General features: G+C 59.8%; 2 protein-coding genes across 4 annotated transcripts; one reads left to right on the forward strand and one right to left on the reverse strand.

Annotated features, from left to right (window-relative positions):
* The first annotated feature begins 1,558 nt into the window (after positions 1-1,558).
* EZH1 (enhancer of zeste 1 polycomb repressive complex 2 subunit) lies at positions 1,559-13,606 on the forward strand. 3 transcript variants are annotated; one of them, XM_071577430.1, is made up of 20 exons: positions 1,559-1,603; positions 2,615-2,735; positions 3,288-3,416; positions 3,714-3,833; positions 4,078-4,198; positions 4,911-5,084; positions 5,856-5,958; positions 6,234-6,397; positions 7,142-7,233; positions 7,745-7,919; positions 8,334-8,530; positions 8,834-8,925; positions 9,468-9,508; positions 9,946-10,071; positions 10,582-10,760; positions 11,210-11,305; positions 11,693-11,774; positions 11,900-11,980; positions 12,078-12,162; positions 12,269-13,606. In XM_071577430.1, the coding sequence occupies exons 2-20, from the start codon at positions 2,619-2,621 to the stop codon at positions 12,327-12,329; spliced, it is 2,235 nt and encodes a 744-aa protein (XP_071433531.1). In that variant the 5' UTR covers positions 1,559-1,603; positions 2,615-2,618; the 3' UTR covers positions 12,330-13,606. The 3 variants fall into 3 exon arrangements, with proteins under 3 accessions (XP_071433531.1, XP_071433529.1, XP_071433530.1); XM_071577428.1 differs by lacking the exon at positions 1,559-1,603 and adding an exon at positions 2,051-2,123 and having other exon boundaries at positions 12,269-13,605; XM_071577429.1 differs by lacking the exon at positions 1,559-1,603 and adding an exon at positions 2,171-2,254.
* A 329-nt stretch (positions 13,607-13,935) lies between these two features.
* On the reverse strand, positions 13,936-22,531 carry CNTNAP1 (contactin associated protein 1). The gene is made up of 24 exons (XM_071577513.1): positions 22,372-22,531; positions 21,188-21,289; positions 20,799-20,992; positions 20,551-20,698; positions 20,156-20,359; positions 19,903-20,087; positions 19,675-19,818; positions 19,079-19,340; positions 18,851-19,000; positions 18,612-18,783; positions 18,417-18,523; positions 18,192-18,311; positions 17,849-18,052; positions 17,601-17,757; positions 17,316-17,443; positions 17,017-17,184; positions 16,722-16,940; positions 16,405-16,644; positions 16,088-16,324; positions 15,804-15,931; positions 15,593-15,686; positions 15,239-15,472; positions 15,070-15,117; positions 13,936-14,979 (listed from the first exon to the last, which is right to left on the reverse strand). Exons 1-24 carry the CDS (start codon positions 22,448-22,450, stop codon positions 14,789-14,791), a joined length of 3,915 nt encoding a protein of 1,304 aa, XP_071433614.1. The 5' UTR covers positions 22,451-22,531; the 3' UTR covers positions 13,936-14,788.
* Positions 22,532-23,300: the final 769 nt, after the last annotated feature.

Raw genomic sequence — 23,300 nt, forward strand, 5'->3', positions numbered from 1 at the left:
TAGTGCCTGCCCAGCTCTGTAGGAGCGCCCTATTCCTGGAGCAGTTCCCTCCCAGGGGCCCATGTCACCCTGCTGAGGGTGACCCCAGCCCGCGGGCCTGTGGCATTCCAACGCACAACAGGGCTGAGGCCAGATGAGCTCGTTTCACATCTGGCCGGGGCAGGGTGCAGCTCAAAGCCTCCCCTTTAACAGCTGCCTATGGAAGCGCAAAGCGAGAACGAGTGCAGCGAAAAGATGATCGCTGTCCCCTTTAGCTCTGCAGCAAAGGTGCTGGCAGAGCTGCCTAACTCTTCCCGGGCAGTGGCAGCTACTGCTCCAGGGCACAACGGGACCTTCTGCGTGTGAGTGGCCATGTCTGGAAGCCATCCCTGGCACTCCAGTGGCCACAGGGGTGGAGCCCCCCAGTCCCATTCTCTGGTGGAGCCAACAGAGCCTACAGCTGGGTGGCAGGAACTTCTGCCCGGGAGACACCCAATGATCTCAGCACGGCCCTGGGGCGTTTGGAGGGGATGGGCAGGGACAGAACAGGCAGGGACGGAATGGTGGCTGCCAGCCAAGGGCCTGGGCTCCCCACCCAGCCTGGCATCACCAGCGCTTCCCACCAACCCCCACCCTGGGTGCCAAGGAAGGGGCTTTACCTATGCAGGATCCTGGTACCCAGGATGCTTCTCCCAATGCTGTCCCTGTCCAAAGCAAACACAGGCATCCGGAGTCCCATGCCCAGCCTCTCCCAGCGCCATGGAACCTGCTCCAACTGCAAGGACTCCCAGACCCACCATCCATGTTCTGCCCTGTCCCCCTCACCCTCAGCCCTTTCCTCCTGGTTGCCAGGGCTGAGAGGCAAGGGGGCTGTCGCTGGCCCCTTGCAGGCACGGCAATACACAGGGGCTGGGCTGCTGCCCCCTGGGGCTCGAGCCCCTTTCCGAGTTCTGCTGAGGGTGAGAGCAGCTGCAAGGGGCACAAGGCAGCTGAGCCCCACGGCCACAGCCACACTGGGGGCCACTCACCCAGCCCAGGGAGCCCGGCCTTGGTGTGGTTAGTGAAGGTGTTGAGGATGGCTCCAAGCCAGGGGCAGAAGTACAGTTGTAAGCCAGCAGCTGGGTGCAGCTGGAGAGCTCACTGTAGGTGCTGCAGAGGGACAGCGTGAGGCCAGCTTGCCAGGGCAGTGACACTCCCTGCGGTGGCCCCACTCTGAGCCTGTTTGGCACCACTGCGTCTGATGCTGACCCACCGCCCGGCTTCCCCCTGGGAATGACTCAGCGAGCTCCCACATGCGGGCGAGATGCGGGGACTGCTCGTCCCTTCGCGGTCACCCTGCTGGAGCGGCGGGAAGGGGCGCCCCGGGGCAGCCGGCGCTCCGCACTGAACGGGCCGGAGCCGGCACCGCCCGCTGTCCCCGGGCAGGAAGGCCCCGCCAGCAGCCGCTTCCTCCTCGGCGCCGCCACTGGGAGCGCCCGGCGGTGGAGCCTGAGGGGCCCGGGACCGCCAGGGTGATTCGCCGGGGTCAGGCTGCTCCGGGGACTGGAGGGCGGCGGAGCCGGGGCGAGACCTGCCCTGTCCCGCCAAGCGCTTCCCGCGGGATCGGACCGGGGCCACAACAGGGGTGGGTCCGGGAGGGCCCACGGGGAGACGGGGCCGGGCGCACCGAGCATGGGCGGGCACCGGGGCGGGCTGGGCAGCGAGCTCAGAGCTGCCGGGCTCCAACCTGTCCCCGGAAGCCGGTGGGACCACCCCGCGCGCCCCCGGCCCGCCGACACCTGATACGGGGCCCGAGACGGGGGCGTGGCATGGGGGCGGGGCTTGAGGGGGGGCGGCTCCTCGAGGGGGCCGGGGCGGGGCCGAGGGCGGGGCCGGGGCCGGGGCGGGGCCGGGGCGGAGGCGGGGCCGGGGCGGAGGCGGGGCCGGGGCGGAGGCGGGGCGGGGCGGGGCCGGCCCTGGGCGGGGCGGGGCGGGGCCGGGGCGGGGCGGGGCCGGGGCGGGGCGGGGCCGGGGCGGGGCCTGGGCGGGCCCGGGGGCGGGCCCGGGGGCGGGCCCTGGGCGGGGCGGGGCCGGGCCGGGGCGGGGCCGGCGCGCGCGCAGTGTCGCGGGGACGCGCGGCCTCCCGGTGTCGCCATGGCTGAGCAGTGAGTGCGGGCAGGGCCGGGGGTCCTGGGTGGGGGCGGGCCCCGGTGGCACCGGCCGGCACGCGGGAGAGGCTCCGGGGCCCGGCCCCCCACCCCTGGCCCGGCGGTTCCGCCGGGTGCAGCTCGCTCCGGTACGTGTTCCCGGAGCGGCGCGGGGGCGGCTGGAGCTGGACCCACGAGTCTCCGGCGCCGTGTCTCGGAGGGGGTCGGGGACCCCAGCAATCCCCGGGGCTCAGGCGCTGTCCCGGGGGCTCGCGGGGCGGGAGCGGCTGGTGCTGGTCAGCGCCGCCCCTCGCTGCTGTTCCGGGCCTGTCCGTGCAGTTCGGCTGCGGGTGTTCCACTGGCAGGAGCACTGCAGGCCGTCGCCGTTATTTTGGCTGGTTCGAGCCTGTGATGCATTTAAAATCCACGAGGATGTTTTTTCTAATATCACCTGTTTCCGGGCTTGAGCTCTCTGTTACTTGATATTTATTCTTTCCGTACTGTTGTAGAAAAATGGAAATTGCTGCTCCTCCGACATCCAAGTGTATCATGTACTGGAAGAGGAAGGTCAAGTCCGAGTACATGCGCCTGCGGCAGCTGAAGAGGTTCCAGGCTAACATGGGAGCAAAGGTGTGGACATGGCCGGGGCTGGGCTGGGGTGACCCGGAACGCTTCACTTCAGCTCAGAGTGTCCCGGCAGTACCAGGGCGTGTCAGCTGGGAAACTGATGAGCTGTGCTTGACTTCCAAGCTGGATCAGTTGGAGCAGATGCCGCTTCTCCCAGTGCTCTGTCCTTGGTCTGGAGCTGTGTGGGCAGAGGCTGTTGTGCACACACGAGTCCACTGGCCGAGCTGTGGAGGGCCCATTTCCACTTGTTTTTAACCTACCACCCTGTAGAACCCTCCCAGTGGTGTGGGTTTGAGATGGCTTTCTCTTGGCAGCAGGATTTCAGAGGGGATTGGCTGGGTTCAGGAGTTACCCAAAGCTCCTGGCTGCTGGGTGGATTCTCAGCCCAGTTCTGTACCAATGCTGAGTTCAATTAGAATGTGTTACAATGAGTATTACCAGTCTGAAATGCTCAACCTTGCATGTGTTTTGATGCTCAAAACAGAATCTCAGGAAGAATTTTAGTGTTCTCAACAGGATTTTCTAAATTTTGAGAGCTCCTTTCTCCCATTTCAGGCTCTTTTTGTGGCCAACTTTGCAAAGGTTCATGAAAAGACTCAAATCCTGAATGAAGACTGGAAGAAACTTCGAGTGCAGCCGGTGCAGTTGATGAAGCCGGTCAGTGGGCACCCATTCCTGAAACAGGTGTGCAGAGGGAAAGGGGCACAGCAGCAGCAGTGGGGGAATGCAGCCAGGGCTCTGCAGAGAGCTGTGGGGATATGGGATGAGTTTTTGTTTCTGCTCTCCTATGTCAGTGTCAGGACATGCCTTGCACTTCTGGGGTGCAGAAATGGGCAGAAAGTACCCCAGAGAGATTTTCCTGTGGAGGAGTCACAGAGTGGTTATGGGGCTTCTGTATTTGTCCTGAAGTCTGTTTTCTCTCAGGCTGTGGCAGATTCTCAGGGCAGTTCCCCACTGCCCTTCTTTGTACTTTCATTCCAGTGCACTGTTGAGAGCATTTTCCCAGGATTTTCAAGCCAGACGCTGTACATGAGGACCCTCAACACAGTGGCACTGGTGCCCATTATGTACTCCTGGTCTCCTCTTCAGCAGAATTTCATGGTACGTGGGAGTCTGTGGCGTGCAGGGTCTCAGTGTGGTTGGTGATTGTTACATGGTTGGGAAGTGATTCTTTACTTTGTGATGGGTTACAGTGGAATAGCACTGACATATCAGTGATGAGACATCTGAACCTTTGCTGGGCCCTGTGTTGTTGGCAGGTGTGAGGGACTGGAGCATTGTTGGGTGCAGCCCTGCTGGGATAGGCAAATGCTGCTTTTCTCATTTTTGTCTGATCTCTCTTAAGGTGGAGGATGAAACAGTTCTGTGCAATATCCCTTACATGGGTGACGAGGTGAAAGAAGAAGATGAAACTTTCATTGAAGAACTTATTAATAACTATGATGGGAAAGTTCATGGAGAGGAAGGTAATCTGGGAGCAGCAAGCCCTGTCCATTCAATGTCAGATTGAATGGGGCTTGGAGCAACCCGGTCTGGTGCCCTGGCCATGGCAGGAGGTGGAATGAGATGAGCTTTAAGGCCCTTTCCAGCCCAAACCATCCTGTGGTTCTGCGGTTCAGTCTCTTGCAAATAAGAGACATATCCAAGTAGTTCAGAAGTCAAAAGGTGGCAGCAGTGACCAGCTTTTCTGTGGGAGCTCTCAGAGCAGGGAAAAAGGACTGTGCCTGCTGTTCTCCTTTGCAAGGATACAGTCCTGCCTTTGGAGAGCCTGCTCTGTTCTAGGCCTGGGGTGCTCTGGAGCTGATGCTTCTGCCCACAGGGGTTCACAGGAGTCCTCTGGCATGCTGAAAGTGTGCTAGACGATGGGAGTAGCTCAGCAACCCTGTTCTGGTTGTGACTTTTGCCAAGAGTTTAGTCAAAAGCCAGAGTGTTTCCCTACAGCACTGCCTGCCCCATCATAAAACTGCCTGGGGGGAGGAAGGCACAGAAGACTCTGGTGTGGCCTGTCCCCATGTTGCTGAAAAGGAGAAAACACTCCTGACTCTGGTGCTAAAATCCCACTTACCCCGACAAAACTGAGAGAAGGGCTCTGGTTGGTAGCAGTGGTGAGTCTGGCTTGTGGTTTGCCGTGGTGAGGAGCAAGAAAGGTGATAGCAATCCCACATCGCTGTGTTTCAGAAATGATCTCGGGGTCAGTGCTCATCAGTGATGCTGTATTCCTGGAGTTAGTGAATGCCCTGAATCAGTACTCGGACGAGGAAGAGGAAGGACACAATGATTCTGAGGTGAAACAGGAGGATGGGAAAGAGGAGCTGCCAGTCACAAGGAAAAGAAAGCGAATCGCAGCAGAAGGTGGGTTTGGCCACAGAAATGGAGGTTGTATTGGTCACGTCTGTCCTGCTGTGGGTTGTTCTCACTGTCTGCTGTGGACAGGACCAGAAGTGACCAGCTTAAAGTGTGATGCGGTGTAATTTAGATGAGTCATCTGGAAACCCGTTTCCTGGTGAGATTAACAGAGCTGGGTGTTATCTGAGGAGGCTGTGGGAGCTCTGCTTGTTGAGGGTTTCAAGTGCTAGTCTGGCAAGCACCTGTCAGGAAGGTGTGGGTGGGTCTGTTTGTGTGGGAGGCAGAGAAAAGGGCCTTTTCAAATCCCTTCCAGACCCGCTGTCCGTGTATTAGTGCTTCTCTTCCTTCTCCTGTGCCACCTGGAGCTCTGGTTGCTTAGAGAAAGCTCTGGTTTGTGGGATTTTCATGTGTCCTGGATGACCTTAGGAATGCTGATGGGTAGTTTTGTTTTTGTCCTTGATCTGTAGTGATGCAGGTGGCACCAGTACCAGGACCTCTGTGGATGTACAAAAGCATTGTCTGCCCTGGCAGAAATAAATAGTAATAGTGCTTAAGAAATGTTGGTTCTTCCAGCAGTACATCATGCCGTGCTGAAAGTGGCCATGCACTCATTCTGGAAGTGCCTAAGCCTGGTTGCAGGACTAGTTTATCCACTGCATATGGAATTACATTTCTGTCTTAAAATACAAACCTCAATATTTCTCTGATCGTGCTATGTGAGAAGGAAAGACCCATTCACCTCAGCCTGACTAAGGAATTGTGTCCTCTTCTTTGTAGGTAGCAAGAAGTGTTCCAAGAAGCGTTTCCCCAATGACATGATATTCACTGCCATTTCTTCCATGTTTCCTGAGTACGGCTTCCCAGAGGATATGAAAGAGAGGTAGAAGATCTCTGCTGGGGTTCTGTTACCTGTCTTAGCAAGAGCTGAAATCTGTATTTCAGAGGACAGCTCTGGCTGGGCCGCAGAGCTTGGTGTCTGCAGGCTCTGCGGGCAGAGCGCATTTTGAGCCTTACAAAACCTTTCCAAACAAACTGCAGTTTGGCCTTAAGGTACCTGGGGCCAGAGTCTGATGGGCTTGTATAGTGGCATCGCCATGTAAAGTGTCATGGATGTGGCAAATGTGCACATCCGTGGGTGTTTTTGTTTGTCAACAGGTACCGGGAGCTCACGGAGGTGTCGGACCCGAACGTGCTGCCACCACAGTGCACTCCCAACATCGACGGGCCCTGCGCCAAGTCGGTGCAGCGGGAGCAGTCCCTGCACTCCTTCCACACCCTCTTCTGCCGCCGCTGCTTCAAATACGACTGCTTTCTGCATCGTAAGTGCCGCCTCAGCCGGACGCTTCCCTAGAGCCCTTTCTCCTCAGTTTTCCTCTGCACGCCTTGCTTAGTCCATGCTGCAGTCTCTGAAGGGTGCTGCCTCCGAGCTTGCAGTGGGGCCTTAGGAGCTGACAGGTGCCCAGAAGCCTTTTGTACAGATGGCTCCACTCTTTGCTCACATGGACTGACCTGCGTGGCCGTCCCCTCTCTGCGCTCAGCACGCCACCTCCGAGCTCCCAGCAGTTTGTGCCGTAGTCCTGCCGCCACCAGACTTTGCTCTTGCTTTGCAGAAGCTCATCAGGGAAAGGCATGAATGTTTCACTGCCAAAGTCTGGACATGCCCTTATGTTTTGTTGCCTCACTGGAACTTACAGCTTCATCTTAGTCATGTTCCTGCAGTTGGTCCTGCCAAAGCGTTTTGGATACTGATGAGCTGCTAGACCTGCTGTTCTCCAGGTCTAAGGGCTTCTTTGGGAAGTCACAGGACTTTTTGCAGTGAATTATTTATTAAAAGATGTAACATTAAGATCACGTGGTCTTTTTGTTTCTGAAAGCAGATCCTTTTCCTATGGCCTCTCCTTCCCAAGCTACCAAGTCCCTGTTGGGGGTTGGAGCAGGACTGCCTTGGGTGTTCAGCTGCCAGGGGAGCCCTTGGGCACACAGGCTCCTGCTTCCTGTCCCTTGCAGAGTGGGGGGACGCTCTTAGAGAATGCTAATAGTAAAGATAACTGTTACTTTTTCAGCTTTTCATGCTACTCCTAATGTGTACAAACGAAAGAATAGAGAGACCAAGATTGAGCCAGATCCTTGCGGCGCGGACTGTTTCCTCTGGCTGGTATGTTTCTGTATTGCTGCTTTAGAAACCACAAGAGAAGTACCCTGGCCAGTCCTGCGCTGCAGAGCATTGTGGATCTTTTCACAACTTCCAGAATTAGTGCTAGTCTTTATTGGATTTAGGGGAGCATGAATGCAAATGCAGACCTTACCAGATGCATATTTTAGCAGATTTCCAACAAATACTAATTCCAGAGCTAGCAGGTGGGAAACTGTGTGACACACTGTTTCTCTGGACTCAGTGCAGTGTTAGAAAAATTAAGCCCAGGTTAAAAAGGAGCAGAGCAAGAGGCCAGGAGCATCCAGAGCAGTGGGGAGGGGCGGGGGGGGCAGGGCCAGGAAGCTTCTGCTGACCAGGCAACGTTTGACGTTTGCTGAAGGGACCACACATGGCCGGCCTCTTCCGCCTGCTCTTGGTGGTGGCAGGACAGGGCTTGTCCCAGGACCTGTGGAAAAGCCTTGCTGTGTTCCTGATCATCTGCCCCCCATCTTCTCTTTTGCTCTGCTTGCAGGAAGGAGCCAAGGAGTTTGCTGCACTGCACAACCCCCGGTCCAAGTGCTCAGGCCGGCGGCGCCGGCGGCACCACGTGGTGGGTGCATCCTGTTCCAACACCGCGGCCGTCACTGAGACCAGGGAGGGCGACAGCGACCGGGACACGGGCAATGAGTGGGCCTCCAGCTCCTCGGGTATGGTGCCAGTCCAGGGACACCCCACTCACCTCTGGTGTGGGCAGCGAGGGCGGGTGGGTCCTCACAGCTGGAGCTCTCCTGGATTCCCCTCTTTTTCCTACACAGCTGGGGGTTGTGAATTTAGCAAACAGTTGTTGTTCCCAGCAAACCTGAGAGACACCAGCCCTGCTCTTGCCACTGTGGGATTCACTGTACTCTCCCAGGAAGAAGGAAAGTTGGCAAACAAATTTAGGACCTGCAAAGCTCAGTCTGAGCTCTGAGCACTGTTCCTGGCCAGAGGCAGGACTGTGTGGCTGGGAGAGCAGTGCAGGGTTGTGAGACACTGCAGGGGAACCACTGCCCTCAAGAACCACAACAGCCAAATGCCTTCTTCCAGAATGTATTTGGCTTAACATCTGCCTTTTCTGCCAGAGGCCAACTCCCGCTGCCAAACCCCCACCAAGCAGAAGCTGAGCCCAGCCTCCTCCCAGCTGTTTGCGGTGGAGACGCCGCAGGAGCCCGTGGAGTGGACAGGAGCTGAGGAGTCACTCTTCCGTGTCTTCCATGGGACCTATTTCAACAACTTCTGTTCCATTGCCAGGCTGCTGGGGACAAAGACCTGCAAGCAGGTGGGTGCCTGGAGCAGGCGATGCAGCAGCAGGAGCTGGGACAGGGCTAGGGTTACTCTGCAGCAGTGCTGCTGTTGGCAGAGTGAGCCTCATGTGCCAGTGCTGTGGGTTCCCTCCTGTGTGTCAGCTGGGCACTCATTTCCAAGGCAGGAGGGGCCCATGGGCAGGGAAACAGGGCAAAGCTGCTGTTCTCTGGGCCTGGGAGCCCTGCCGTGTGTGCTTGCTCACACTTTCTGATTATACTTCTGATAAAATGACTCGAGTGCACTGAACTTGTTTCTTTTTCCTTCTGTTCTTTGATAGGTCTTTCAGTTTGCTGTGAAGGAATCACTTATAACGAAACTGCCAACAAACGAATTAATGAATCCATCCCAGAAGAAGAAAAGGAAGCACAGGCAAGTGTTGGACAAGCTTGTTTTGTTCTTAAAAATGCAACCAGATCCTCTGCTTTTTGTGCCAGCGCATTCCTAGTAATCCCCATCTGGCTCCCATCTGTGCACATGTCCTGCTGTCACATGGGGCTGCTGATGTTGCCACTGGGCACTGGCCTTGGCCCAGCTCCAGGGCTGCTGCCCTCGCTGGGGGCTTAGTGGTTCTGTCCTCAGTGCAAGGACAGGGCAGTGCTGGCTGCAACCCCTGGTGCCACTGCCCTAACAGCAGCCTCACCCTCAGCTCAATGACACGTAACTCGCTGACTTGTAACCCACTTTGTGTGCTGATCTCAGTGTGTCCAGTATGATTCTGGCTCTGATGTTTGCCTTAAAGAGCTTCTGCTGCAGCTTCATAGGTCTCTCTCCATTTCATGGTGGCTGCTGATCATTAATGCATGAAGCTGCCAAGCCCGTCTCTGCTGCGCTGGCTGCCAGTGCCAAGCGGTCCTGGCTGGCTCCCCAAGATGGCTCATGCATCCCCTCAAGCCTTTCTGCTCCTTTTCTAGGCTGTGGGCTGCACACTGCAGAAAGATCCAGCTGAAGAAAGGTAGCGTTGACCACAGCTGTGTCATGGGAGGTTTGCGAGGGTCCAGTTCTCCAGCTCCAGCTGCCTTAGCAGGACAGCCACATCCTGCTCAGCAGCCTGGCAGCTCCAGCAGCGCAGAGGGGAGCGGCTCCTGCCGGCTGGGCTCACTGGGAAGCTGGGAGCATCGTGGCCGTGCCAGTGCCTGCTGGGGCCACACGTGTGGTGGGGTTTGCTGCAGCTGTGGGGAGGCTGAGGGCTGGTGTGCAGCCCCACTGTGGGCTGAGTTGTGGTCAGTGAGCACAGCTGTGTGACTGCAGGAGCTGGGTGCTGCTGGGCTCCCTGCCTAGTGCAGGCAGATGGGGAGCTTGCATCTTCTCTGCTCCAGCACCCTGCATGTGCTGCTTTGAAAAGATACCTGCAACATGCAGCTTCTAATCCAGGCATTTCTTTTGCTCCAGATAATTCACCGACCCAGGTATACAACTACCAGCCCTGTGACCACCCTGAGCATCCCTGCGACAGCTCCTGCCCTTGCATCATGACTCAGAATTTCTGTGAGAAGTTCTGCCAGTGCAACCCTGACTGTAAGGAGAGGCTGAGGACTATTGGGCAGGAAAGCAGCCAGCTCCCCTGGCACAGGGCAGAGGGAGGGTGCAGAGCTGGGGCATACTCGGGGCCTGCCTTACTCCTGAACTCCCTGCTGTGTCCAGCTGCAGCAGTTTGATTCGCAGCCTGTTAAAGTCCAAAGGGAAATAGTTCCATGCTGCTCTGTGACTCTCGGCAGCTCCTGTGAGAGAGTGCTCGTCACTGTGTCTGTGTCCCACGGGTGCTGCAGCTGGTCCCCTGCAGGCAGGATGTGTGACCAGTGGTTAGGGTGGGCACTAGGTCACTGTTCTACCATGTGTGTTTTTCCTGTTTGGGCTTCCATTCCCAGCTCTGCAATGCAGGCAACAGCCAGGCTTTGTTCTGTCCCTACACGGGGCCTGCTGGGACGAGATCTGTCTAGGGAGGAGCATCTAGGGCAGGGACCCTGTGTGGCCCCTCTGTTCTCTGCCAGACCCCAGAGTGCAAACCCATGGGCTGTGTTGCTGCAGGTCAGAACCGCTTCCCAGGCTGCCGCTGTAAGACCCAGTGCAACACCAAGCAATGCCCGTGCTACCTGGCTGTGCGGGAGTGCGACCCAGACCTCTGCCTCACCTGCGGCGCCTCGGAGCACTGGGACTGCAAGGTGGTCTCCTGCAAGAACTGCAGCATCCAGAGAGGTCTCAAAAAGGTATTGGTGGTAGTATGGTGGGGGCTGCCTCAGGGCTGATACACAACTGCCTAAGTGCTGAGGTCTGGAAGAGAAGCTGCTCTGTCCCCAGCTTCTGCAGCACTTAGTCTGGAGGAGGGATTGTGGATGTGAAAATCAGGAGATGGGAGTTACATGACAAAGGATTGAGAGCAAGTGGGTGAAAAAGTAGTGACTCCAGAGAAAGGTTTAGTCTTGAATTCTGCTGGCCAGGGCAAGGGATTACACATAAAAAAGAGAGAAATTCAGAGAGAGTTTCAAATTAGTCTGTGTCAGGTCCTGAGCAGCTCCATGCAATGGTGTAAGTCTGTAGGGAGCCAGGTGTCACCATAACAAGGGGATGCTGGATGGACACTGGCTCCCCTCTGCCCCTGTGGTCTGTGTGCTGTGTACCTGCCAACCCTTCCTGTTTCCTTTCATCTTGGTTCCAGCATTTGTTGCTGGCCCCATCAGACGTGGCTGGCTGGGGCACTTTCATCAAGGAGGCTGTGCAGAAGAACGAGTTCATCTCTGAGTACTGCGGGGAGGTCAGTGCTGCTGTGCTGGGGCTGCATCACAGGCACATGACGGGCTGCATGTAGTGGGAGGGCTTCCTTCGGCCACAGGGGCAGTGGGGACAGCTGCCTCCCCCAGCTCAGCTGTGGCCACAGACTCACTCTGACCAGATTTGAAGAGTGAGTCTTGCGCTACTTTAGGACACTTTTCAGAAGATCTGGCCTTCCACTGTGGAGGAATGTATTTTGTGTGTCCTGCTCCCTGGGAGGCCAGCTCTGGCCTCTACCCCATCCCTGGGAGCCCTGGCAGGCTCCTGCCCGTGACATGGGAGGGAGAGCAGGAGAGGTTTTCCAGGAGGCAGGCAAGTGCCTGGCTCAGCTCTCAGTTGCTGAGTCTCTCAAGGTGTTCTCCCTCTACAGCTCATTTCGCAGGACGAGGCTGACCGGCGAGGAAAGGTCTACGACAAGTACATGTCCAGCTTCCTCTTCAACCTCAACAATGGTAACTCCGTGGGGCTGCCAGGGGTGGAGAGGCCAGGTCTGCTGACCAGGCAGGCAGGCTCAGCCTGTGTCTCGTCTGGGTGACAGGCCTGGCCTTACACCACAGGTTTGTTTTTTTTAAAATAGATTTTGTTGTTGATGCCACCCGCAAAGGAAATAAAATCCGCTTTGCCAACCACTCGGTGAACCCCAATTGCTATGCCAAAGGTGAGATCCCCTACCCAGCCAGACCAGGCAGGACATAGTGCTGTGAGAGCTCCGGCCCATGCTGGGGCTGCACGTCTCTGATACCATCTGATTGCAGTTGTGATGGTGAATGGAGACCACCGGATTGGCATCTTCGCCAAGAGAGCCATCCAGGCAGGAGAGGAGCTCTTCTTTGACTACAGGTACCTTGAGCAGTGGGGACTGGGCTGCAGGGGTGACCCTGCCTTCTGTGCGGGTTTGTGGGGAGATGGGAGGTCATTACTGCAGCTCTGACTTCCTGTCCTGTAGGTACAGCCAGGCAGATGCCCTGAAGTACGTCGGCATAGAGAGGGAGACGGACATCATCTAGGCTCCGGGACAGTCCCGGCACACCTTGCTGCTGCACCTTGTAAGCAATGCCATGTTTGCTTCATGCTGACATGACTGCTGCTGTGTGTGTCACAAGCGCTACTTTCCATCCAGACACCCAGAGAGACTCGGGGCAGGAGGGTGAGTGGTCCTTGGGCCCCAGCTGCTGTCCCAGGGTGGTTTCCCCTCTGCCCCAGCTGGCTGGAGCACAGGGACCACCCAGCCACAGCTGGAGTTGGCACCAAGGGATGCCTGGGGATGGGAGAGCAGCACTGTGCAACACGTCACTTTGAGTGGGGATGCCACTGAGCTGGGTAGAAACAATGTTAAAGTCACTGCCTGCAGTGACCCTGAGGAGCCTTCTTGAAAGCCTGCCTTGGGCTTTGTGACCCCCTGGCCCTGGGGATAAAGGGGAAATATTTTCTGACAGGGTGAGATTTGGCCTTAGCACTCAGTGCAAAAAGGAAAGAAAAAAGCACTTTAATCCTCAACTGGCCCTGTATTTTGTGCCAGGGGTGGAGGGACTGCAGGCATCCCAGGTATCCTGCATCTGTCAGCGCCTTCATAGGGACATCTCTCTGGGCCTGGGACAGGGCAGGCTGATGGGGCCTGGAGTGACCTGAAGGTTGAGGCTGTCCCGTGAGAGCCACATATGCTGCCAGCTGTCTGCCCAGCCTGGTGCTGGGTGCTGAGCCATGCTCTGCCCAATCTCCATGGCTGGGTTCCCAGGATGGTGCAGGGAGCCTGGCCAACCCTGGCCTGGCACTGAGAGGGCTGAGGCCCTGCAGCCCCCTCCCAGATGTGTGATCCATGAACACAGAGAGGTGCTGGGTCTGCCTGGGAGCCAAGTCCTCCCTGGCCCAGCCCTCGCCATGCCTTCCCAGTCCCCTACCCTGGCAGGCTGGGCTGTCTGTCCATCCTTCCCACTGTCCATGATGCCCTCCTGGAGCATGGAGGTATTTGAGTTTGTCTGGAGCAGTGCTTGTATCCCAGCACCTGCTTGAGCCCCTGTCCCTGCCACCTCCGTCCACCCAGCTCTCCCCAACCCTGCTCTTGGCTCAGCATCTTCTGCCACTTTGGCCATAGCTGCACTATGCCAGGCTTTTGTCTGTGGTTTGTTGACGGTGAATAATGGTAATAATAATGCACTTTAAATAATGTGGCTTGTAGCCTTTGTCATAATAAAGTGGTAGCAAAGACCCTCCGCTGCTTGCTGGTCTCTGTTATCTCAGGAGCAGCTGGCAGCGCCCTGTCCCTGCCTATCCCCTGCCTGTACCCTGCCTATCCCCTGCCTGCTGGGCTCAGCTCAGCCAGCCCCGCCATGGCTCCTTGGAGCATAGGGGGAATCATCAGCACCCTGATGCCACCAGCTGCCTGAATCACACCAGCTCATGGTGGGGAGGGGGCAGAGGTGTGTGGTGGGGAAAGCAGAACACGATGTGTGTTTGCAGCAGTGGCTGAGCTGCCTCTAGCCCTGGCTCACTACATCCCGCATCCCATTCTGGGAACAGGAATTGCCATTGTTGGTGTGATCCCTCCTGTGATACAGGCTGAGCCAGGGTGGGCAGAAAGGATCTGCCTGCGCTGCAAGGCTGGGGAGTGCCAAACACCTTCATTCTACCTTTATTTGATTATCTTCACATCTCATTCAACAGAACAGGATTTTTAAAAATAAAGTGCCCAGTGGAGCCAGGCCTTTGGGTAGATAAATGCATTTCTGTAACATCGTCTTACCACAACACAGCGAGTGAACAGGAGCTTTCCCTGGGCTGGAGGTAATCAGCAGGACTGGCACTTCATACAGAGAAGTAGCAAACTACAGACCACGCACCACGACACGCGGAACGTCATGCCCGTGGGAACTTCCATTTGGTTTTTTATACAAACCGATAGAATAAAAAAACCAGAGTGTAGTAGAATATCCAGCAACAAAAATGGTAGAAAGGATCTGTACCTGATTTATGAAAGCAGCATCTCAGCAAGGTGTGGTGGCAGCATGCGCGGCGCCAGCGCGGGGTATTGCTCGGCACCCCGGCTGTGCGGGGCCGGTGCTCGTGGCTCTGCGTGGCGCTGGCAAAGCGAGCGAAGCAGCAGGTCATCTACGTGGGCAGCGCTAACAGGTGGCAGCAGCCGGGTCCCCCCAGCCAGAGGGAGGGTGGGCGCCGGGCGTGGGGCTCCCCACCGGAGGACAGCAAGATTTGGCAGCTGTGGAGGCCGCAGCCTCCCTCCGGCATGGGGGCTGCCAGCACGCCCGGGGTAAGTGGGGCTGGGGCTTGGTGGGTTGCGGCCGCGCTCTGGGGCTGGTCGGTGGTGGCCACGGGGAGGAGGTGGCGGTCAGTGCGGTCCGGCCCGTCCAGAGGCGGGTGTTGGCAGTTCAGGTGTGCTCGGCCCTTTGGTCCTGCAACGCTCACTCATCCCCAGGCAGGTCCTGGGGCTGTGGGGGCTGTGAGCCCGGCCGCGCTATTCCCCTCTCGCCTCCTCCAGGATCTGGGGCAGGTTTGGGTCCTTGCGCACCGACTGTGGTTTGGTAGCGCTGCCATAGTCCTGGATGGCCTTGGGCTCGTTGGTGTGGTAGGAGCCCTTGTAGCGGTGGTGGTAGAAGTACAGCAGCACCAGCAGGCCTGCCAGCAGCAGTAGCAGGAAGATCACAACTGTGGGAGAGAGGCAATAGTGAGGGGAGGCTGGGAACAGGATGCAGGGCCAGGGCAGAATGTGGGACACCAGTTGGGGGCTTCACTTACACCCAATGATGATTCCAATCCAGCCGTCATCATGCACATGGGGGAACTCTGCAGAGACAGAGTGGGCAGCTGAGACTGGGCTGCAGTGGGTCTTGTGCTGAAGCTTCCCCTCTGCAGGTGGAGCTTGCCCAGGGCTCTGTCCCTGCCATGGTCCCACCATGGCACCTACCTATGCCCATGTACCAGGGGTCCATCTCAGGAGGGATGAGGATGGTGGTAAGGGGGAGCATTGAGGCACAGCTTGATTCGACCAGCTCCCCCCGGATGCTGTAGGGCCGCAGGGCACTGGTGGGATGGAAAATGGCTTTGAGAGGCACAAGAGTGTTGAACTTCACCCCTGAGAGGCAGCCTGAGAAGCCAGGTGTGTTGTAGCGCTGGATCTCGGGGTCGATCACGCCAGTCTCTGTGGGTACACAGAAGGAGATGGTCCATCCCCCTTGGAGAGGAAGGGCCATGCTGGGCAGAGGAGACCCTGGAGACCCCAGAATGGGAAGGGGGTAGCCAAAGGCAAGACCCAGCTCACCCATCACACGCCCCAGGTAGAGGTTTTTAGGTGAGTCCAGCTTGCTATCTACAAACAGGGAGAACTGTTGCTCCATGACGGGGAGATAGTCCACCTGGGAGACAGGTGCACAATGTCAGGGCCCATGGACCCACCCCACCCATGCCCCTCCCAGCCTGAGTCACAGCCCCGAAGCCTCCAGGCACCTTGAGGAGGGTGCCCTGGCCCATACCTGGGTATACAATGTACGGTGCAGGCGGGTGATGTTGACACGGTGGGGCCTCCCATCTGTCACTGGCTTGGTGGTGAGGGCAAACACGTAGGGGCTGGTGCCCAGCTGGTAACGCAGCTGCAGACTCCCTGCAGCAGTGGGGGCCATCCTCAGGGCCAGGGCTCTCAGTGGGTGCATCCAGCCCGTCTATAGGGTTGGGGAGTAGCATCCACAGAGAGGAGGGTCCCGTGCAGACCCAGAACTTTGGGGGGTCCCCACAGGCAGGCAAGGAGCCCTGCCCTCACCATCATCCTTGATGAGCACGGCCATATAGTCTTTGACGAAGGTGCTGACATAGAGCAGCACGGCGGGTGCTGAGGTGGTGCTGAAGCTGAAGCTGACCTCCTCACTGGTGAGGTTGTACCCCGGCAGGGGCTGCCAGGGGCTGCTGACGATACTGGCGAACTCGCGGGCGGCATACAGTGACATGGGCAGGATGTTGTACCGCACCCAGGTGCCCTCCTCAAAGTACCCACCGATGTCTGCGGGGGAAGCGCACAGGGTGAGGGGAGTGCCGGCTTCCCAGCCCCTCCCGCCTGGAGAGCAAAGCCGCCCGGCTCACCATGGTTGCAGAAGGGCCCAGTGAAGGCGGAGACGCTGCAATTACAGCTGTAGTGGCTGTAGCGCTCCACGCAGAGCCCACTGTTCTGGCAGGGCACTGGTGGGTCCTGGCAGTAGCCAGTGCAGTTGACTCGCACACCCTCTGTCTCGTTGGCTTTGCCCTCCAGGTTGAGTGTCACCCCATTCATCCGCAGCGCCCGCAGGCACCCCAGGAATGGGCGCATTTTGTGCTCTGCCGCGCCTGCAACAGGGCTGAGAGTCAGTGCCCTGTGGCACCCGGCGACCTGGGGCTGCAGGGCCACAGCCGGGGGCTCTCACCAACATAGAGGGGCCTGTCAAAGTCCAGGTGGACAAAGCTCTGAGGGGGGGCTGGCCGCACCACCCAGGGCAGCTTGTCCACCCGCAGCCGTGCCAGCTTGACATTGAGCTCAGCCTTCACCTGGTGCCACTCATCGTCGTTCCAAGGCACCACTGAGCGCACCGTCAGGTTCTCATCCCCGTTCCCAATGTCATAGATAAACACCACGTCCCTGGTGGCTGCAAGGACATGGTGTTGGGAAAAGCCCACAGCCCTACTGCCCCCCACAGCCCTGCACCCCCTGCCCCCCCCTACTGTTGAGCTCAATGCGGATGTAGTTTCGGGAGCCGGGGTTCTCCAGGAAGACTCCAGACAGGGCAGTAGTCTTGAAGTAGAAGGAGATGTCAAGGCTGTGGTTGGCCTGGAAGGTGGGGAAGAGCAGGGCTGCTCCCCTGTTGAAGGAGACAGTGTTCCAGGTGTTGCCTGTGGGGAGCAGGAGGGGCAGTGAGGGAAGGTAAGGAACCCTTCATGGGTGTGGGACCTCAGAGATGTGGGATCCCTGTGGGTGTAGGCACTCTGCACACAGGGGACCCTTCATGGGGCTGGTCACTCACGGTCTCCGTAACATCGCAGGGGTCCCAGCAGGAACTGGGCTTCAGAGCCAGTGCGGTTGGTGTCTCCAACCACAACCTGGGTGACAGGCAAGTGGTCCACGAAGGTCAGCAGACCTTTGTCTGTCCTCCTGCAAATGGTGCATGAATCAGAGGGGCCATGAGGGCCTTCTGGCTCTTTGCCAGCCTTCACCCCTGTTTGCCCCCATGTGAACACCCCAGAGTCTGTGCTCCCCAGGCCTGCAACCACCACCTCTCAGCCCCTGTCCCACAGACCCCACCACTCACCACAGTGCATGGTCGGCGTCGCAGTTGCAGAAGTACTGGGGGTCAGCGCAGTTCTTGTCCAGCCCGCAGGCGCAGCGCTGGATGCCCGGCCGTGAGCCTCCCCAGTAATAGTGCCGCTCATCATTCCGGCCCATCCAGAAGCTGAAGGGCAGCCCAGCTGCAGGCACAAGGGAGAGTGAAGACACAGTCCCACAGCATGGCCATACAGTGCAGCCCCGTGGCACAGTCCCAGTCCCCTCAGAACTCACAGGGAGTGTTGAGAAGGCGGGAGCTGTAGCAGTGGAGCTCGATGCGCTGCTCGCAGTACTCAGAGGCATTGGCCAGTGCTGAGACCTCAGCCCAGGAGGCATTCCAGTATTCCACTGTCCCCAGGTAGGGCTGGTCCACACTGGAGCCCGTCACTCGCGTGGCATAGTGGCGGTTGTGCCGGATGATGGTCCATGCTCGGTCCTCTGCAGTGACAGGGGAGCTTTTCAGACTGGACCCTCAGGACACTCCCACTCCCTCTATCCTGCTTCAGACTCAATACACAGGTAGGGCTGGCCCCTAGGGCCACCGGACAGCGGGACTCTGCCTTCCTGCTGCCCCCACCTCGTATGTCACAGTACACTGTGAAGGGCTTGAGTGGCCCACTGCCATCGGGGTCAATGGTGTAGTTGCCCGAGGTTTTCCCGCTGACTCGGTAAGCATCACATGATTCCTTGTAAAGGGCTGAAGGAGAAGAATGGGGTGGGGGTCAGTTGGAGGGGGGCACCAGGCAGAGGGAGGGGCCACACATGCCCATATTGCCCCTGGCCCACAAGTCTCCAGGCTCACATTTGTGACAGGTCTCCCCCTTGTACCCTGTCAGGTCGCAGATGCACATGAAGTCATCCCAGGACTGGATGCAGCGGCTGTCGTGCTCACACAAGTTGGGGGTGCACCTGAGGGTGCAGAAGGCTCCTGTTCCAGCACCAGCACAGCCCCCCAGTGCCCCTCCCTCCCAGGCAGCACCCCTGTCCCAGTTGATACCTGTCCGTGATGCCACAGACATTGAAGAACACATTGTGGTACTGTGCCAGCCGGTGCTGTGCCAGCAGCTCCACATCCACAGGCTGCATGTCCACATTCAGCATCTGCAGGCAGCCATGGAAGGCTGTCTGGTTTGACCTACAGCCAGTGATTGAGGCTGGCTTGGGGCAGCCTGCAAGACAGAGTGAAGTGAGCAGACCCCAGGCACCCATTGCCCTGGCCCTCACCCCACTGCCCACCTCCAAAGAAGTACTGGCTGCCAGTACGGAGCTGGAATGGGTGTGCCACCCGAAACTCAGCTCCATCATCATCATCGATGGTCACAACAGCTGAGCCATCTCGTGCCACCAGGTGCACCGAGTGCCAGAAGCCATCATTCAGGCGATGCCCTGTAGGGAGAGGAGACTGTGTGGGGAGGGCTCCGCTGCCAGGCTGGCCCCACCTGATGCGCTGGCTCCCCAGCCCACCTGCAGCAAACTCCAGCTTCTTCTTGCCAGGCTGGGCGATGGAGACGTTGACCTGCCCCTCACTCAGGACCATCTCGAGGGAGCCCAGGTTGTCAGAGAAGTTGGTGTAGAGCAGAAGCCCAGCAGTGTCCCAGGAGCGGAAGCGGAAGCTGACAGCCAGGCGGTTCCTCCGTGGGATCCCCGGCACCCGCACATAGTTCTGGATGCCAGCGAAGGTGATGGGAGTGGTCAGCTGGTCCTGGCACCAGTGGCCCACGCTGCCCTGGGGGCAACCATGGGAAGAGGTGAGGAAGGGGATGTTCCCACAGGACGGAGGCCCCCCCATCCCCACAATCCTGGCCCCAGTCATGCCCAATCGATCCCCACGCCTGGTAGAGCCAGGCGGGTGCCCTGGGCCAGGGATAACCTTGCACGGTCAATGCGGTGCCGCTTGGGTGAGCACAGCCGCTGCCCGGCCCCACACCACCCCACAGCGAGCAGGGAGCCTGGCCCCAGGGAAGGGGTCACCCCACAGCAGGGCCAAGGACTTCCAGGAAATGGGTCCCTTCACAGCAGGGACACGACCCCCAGCGAAGGGGCCATCCCCTGGGCTGGACCTCGAAGCGGATGTTTGGTCTCCGGTGCCGGGCCAGGTCAGCAATGTTGACCCCATTGAAGATGATGTTCTCCACGCAGCCTCGGAAGTTTTGCCGGTAGGTGAGGTGTTGCTTGTCTTGGTCAATCACCCCTCCAAAGAAGATCTGGGAGGCAGAAAGAAAGAGTCAGTCCCTCTCTACAGGGACCACAAGTCAGCATCCTGGCAGCCCCCTGCCTGCTGCAACCACCTCAGTTTCAAGGTCGAGCTGGTCAAAGGTGCCACGGCAGCGGAAGCGCTTGACCTCCCCGTCCAGTGTCAGGTTGACATAGTGGCCAAGACGCTCAATGTGCAGTGAGTGCCAGTGCTGGTCATCCAGGAGGCTGCCCACCGCCACGGTTGTGTGGCCCTCACTGGTGTGCAGTGGGCTGCTGCCTGGGGAGGGGCAATGTCAGCCGACAGTCCACTGGCCCCATGCCCGCTGCCCCCTAGCCCTGGCTCACCTAAGCTGATGTGCAGGAGGAGCTGGGCCTGTTTGAGTTCCACTGTGATGTAGTCACCCTGTGAGCCCTCCCCATGCATCAGCACCCCATCCTGCTCCAATGTCTTGAAGTTGAAGGAGATGTCATCCTCAAAGGTGCTGATCCTCTTGGCCCGGAAACGGTAGGAGATGGCGTCATCCCCATCAAAATAGAGCACGTGGGACCCTGGGGAGAGCAGAGCAGCTCCAGCCATGTCACTGCCCACAGCAGCAGGGGCACTGGCATGGGGAACACTCCCTTCTGCTGTGGTCTATGCCATTGGCTGCAGACCACTTGGACACAATCTCCTCTGAGCACATGTGCCAGAGCCAGGGTCCTGCTGCTCAGGGCCGCTGGAGCCCCAGCCAGGTACTCACGGTAGGGGCAGCCATAGAGGCCCAGGCGCAGCCCGATCTTCCCGCGGGGGTTCCATGCCACCGGGATAATGCGGATGTAGCGAGCAAGGATGGGGTAGTGCAGGTCGTGCCGCACCACCCCACTCTCATTCACATTCCCAAAGAACGTCTGGGGATCAAGGGTCACTGTTAGCACCTTGCTCCAGGCCAGGGGTCTCTGCTCCCCTCAGAGTACTCCCTCCCACAGGTACCACCAGACTCCACCCTACCCAGTTGCTGCCCTGCTGGAAGAATGGTTTCCAGCTGGTGGGGTGGTCTCCATAAAGCACAATGTAGCGGGTCAGCCAGTCATAGGTGTTGAACGTTCCCTGAGTGGCCACCGCGTTGATCCGGTGCTTTTGCATCAGATCGATCTGGAGCCAGGGCTGCTTGTCCCGGGGGTCGGGGGACCAGCCGCTGGTGCCTGCGGGGGGAGCTGCTCAGCCAACCACACAGTCCGGCCCCCAGCGGCTCCCAGCTGAGCGGGGGCTGCTTGCTCGCTCCCACCGCAGCACCTGATTAGACTCCTCAGCCCCGCGTGGGGTAAGACCTTGCCGAGGACACCCCCTGCCCGCGTGCCCCGCCCCACCTGCGCTCTGAATCCCGCAGGGGAACTCACTGTGCAGCCGGGCGAAGCTGGCCGAGTAGAAGATGTTGTATCTGGAGGAGGCACCGATGGAGTAGGAGTAAAGGGGAGCAACCAGCTCATCGTAACAGGGTCCTGTGGGGAGAATGGGACTGGGGGAGGGCTCGGCGCACCGAACTGGGCAATGTCCTTGTGGAAGCCCTCCCGGCCCCGCCCTGCAGACCCCTTGGGCTCTGGAGACTCTGGGGGCTCTGGGGACCAGGCAGCCCCCTCGGGCCGGCGGTGCGGCCAGGCTCGCTCTGCTCTCCCCTCCCACTGCAGCGGAGCTGACACACCTCTGCGGGCCCTGGCGCCCGCACCAGCCGCCTCTGCACTGACGTGGGCGACAGGACCCCCCACCCCGCCCCCCGGGGCACGATCCCGCGTGGGATCCCGGGGGAACCCATGCAAACCCTCGCGGCACTGGCAAAAGACGCTCCGGCGGGATCGGGGTCTCGAACCCCTAGCAGGGTCCTCCCAGCCGTGTCGGACGGATCCGGGGAGTTCAGGAGCAGCCCCAGCTCTCACTGCAAGGCCTGTGCTGCATCACCGCCCGATTCACCGACCCTCGACTCTACCACTCCCCATCCCACCGCCCCCCGCCTCTATCCCACTTCGCCCAGGCCCTGGGGAAAGAGCCCAAGGGTCCCGGCTCAAGGGGCTGCAATGAGCTGCCCGGTGGGGTCAGGACCTCACCGATCCCCGTGCCTGAGCATCTGCCCCCAGTCCCCGGCCCCGGTCCCGGCCCGGTGCACCCCCACGGCGGGGCCCGCCCGGCTGGCGACGGCGCTGGCCAAGGTGCTGGCGGACCCCGGCCGGTCCCCCAGGGCGGCCCCGCTCGCCTCGACACCCTCTGGCATCCCGGATCCTTGGGCCATCCCGGCTCCCCCGCCCCCGGAGCTGCGGATGGGCGCAGTGCCGACGGCGGTGGGGGCGCTGCGGCGGGGCTGCCCCGGGCGGGGCGCGGGCAAGGGGAGAGCCCGCACGCCCGTGTCCTGCCATGACCTTGGGGACGATGCGGACCGGGGCAGGGGAGGAAACCCAGGGATGCCCGGGGGAGAACGGGAAATGTCCGTGAGAGCGGGGGATGCGGAATTGGCTCGAGGGTGCGGGACCGGGATGGTGGGTGCGGTCCCGCAGTGCGGAGCGGCCGCTCCAGGGACTGCGGCCCCACTTACGTGCGAGGCAGCCGGGGCCGGGGCGCAGGAAGCCGGCGCAGGCGGCGAGCAGGAGTGCGAGGAGGCGGCGGGCGCCCATGCTGCGCTCCCCGAGCGCCCTCGGCGCCGCCGCTGCCGGTGCTGCAGCCGCGCGGCCGAGCGGGGCCGGCGGCTCCGCCCACGGGGCGGGGGGACCCGGGAATGGGCCGAGGGGGCGCGGGGGCCGGGCTGGGCACAGCGCAGAGCACCGGTCGCCGCCGCGGCCCCCGCCGCACACGGTGCTCCAGCCGGGAGCCCGATCCCCCCGGTCCGCGCCGCCGCGGATTGTCGGCCCCTCCGGGCTGCACCGGGACGCGGCTCGCAGACTCGGCGGGCTGGGGTGGGGTTGCGCGGGCATAGCGAAGCCTTGCATCCCCAGACGGTTTCTCTGCAGCTCCTGGCCCTCACCGAGCCCCCGCTGGCACTGCTCCCACGCAGCCCCGGTCGGGGGGATGTGATGCGGGGCGGTGCCCGCAGACCCCCCCGCAGCAGATGTGGCGGCGGTTTGTAATCAAGCCACAGATTAAGGCCTGCAGGTCTCGGGGTCGCCGCTCTCTCCAGTGGTGCAGAAGAAGGGATTTAGCCCATGTCTGCTCCCAAATACCCCCAGACTCCCACAGAGGGACCGAGGGTGGCAGCTGCATGCCCTACATACACTTACAAATCCCCCTTGCCCCGTGTCCCCTCGCCCCATAGAAACAGCAGACCCGCTGTCCCAGGAGTCTCGAGCAGTCCCGATGGACCGGGAATGCTCCGGCAGCAGCTGGGTGCAGGCTGGCTCCGGGCACTGGGCAGGAGCTCGTCCAGGCTGTGCCCGGCGTGGGCAGCTCCACAAGCGGCAGCACAGCCGTGACCTGCACGCAGCGGGTGCTGGCGTTCCTTCCTGCCCAGGCAGAGCCGAGACTGGGGGC

Source organism: Pithys albifrons, chromosome 25, assembly GCF_047495875.1.
Source record: "Pithys albifrons albifrons isolate INPA30051 chromosome 25, PitAlb_v1, whole genome shotgun sequence".
Lineage (NCBI taxonomy): Eukaryota > Metazoa > Chordata > Aves > Passeriformes > Thamnophilidae > Pithys > Pithys albifrons.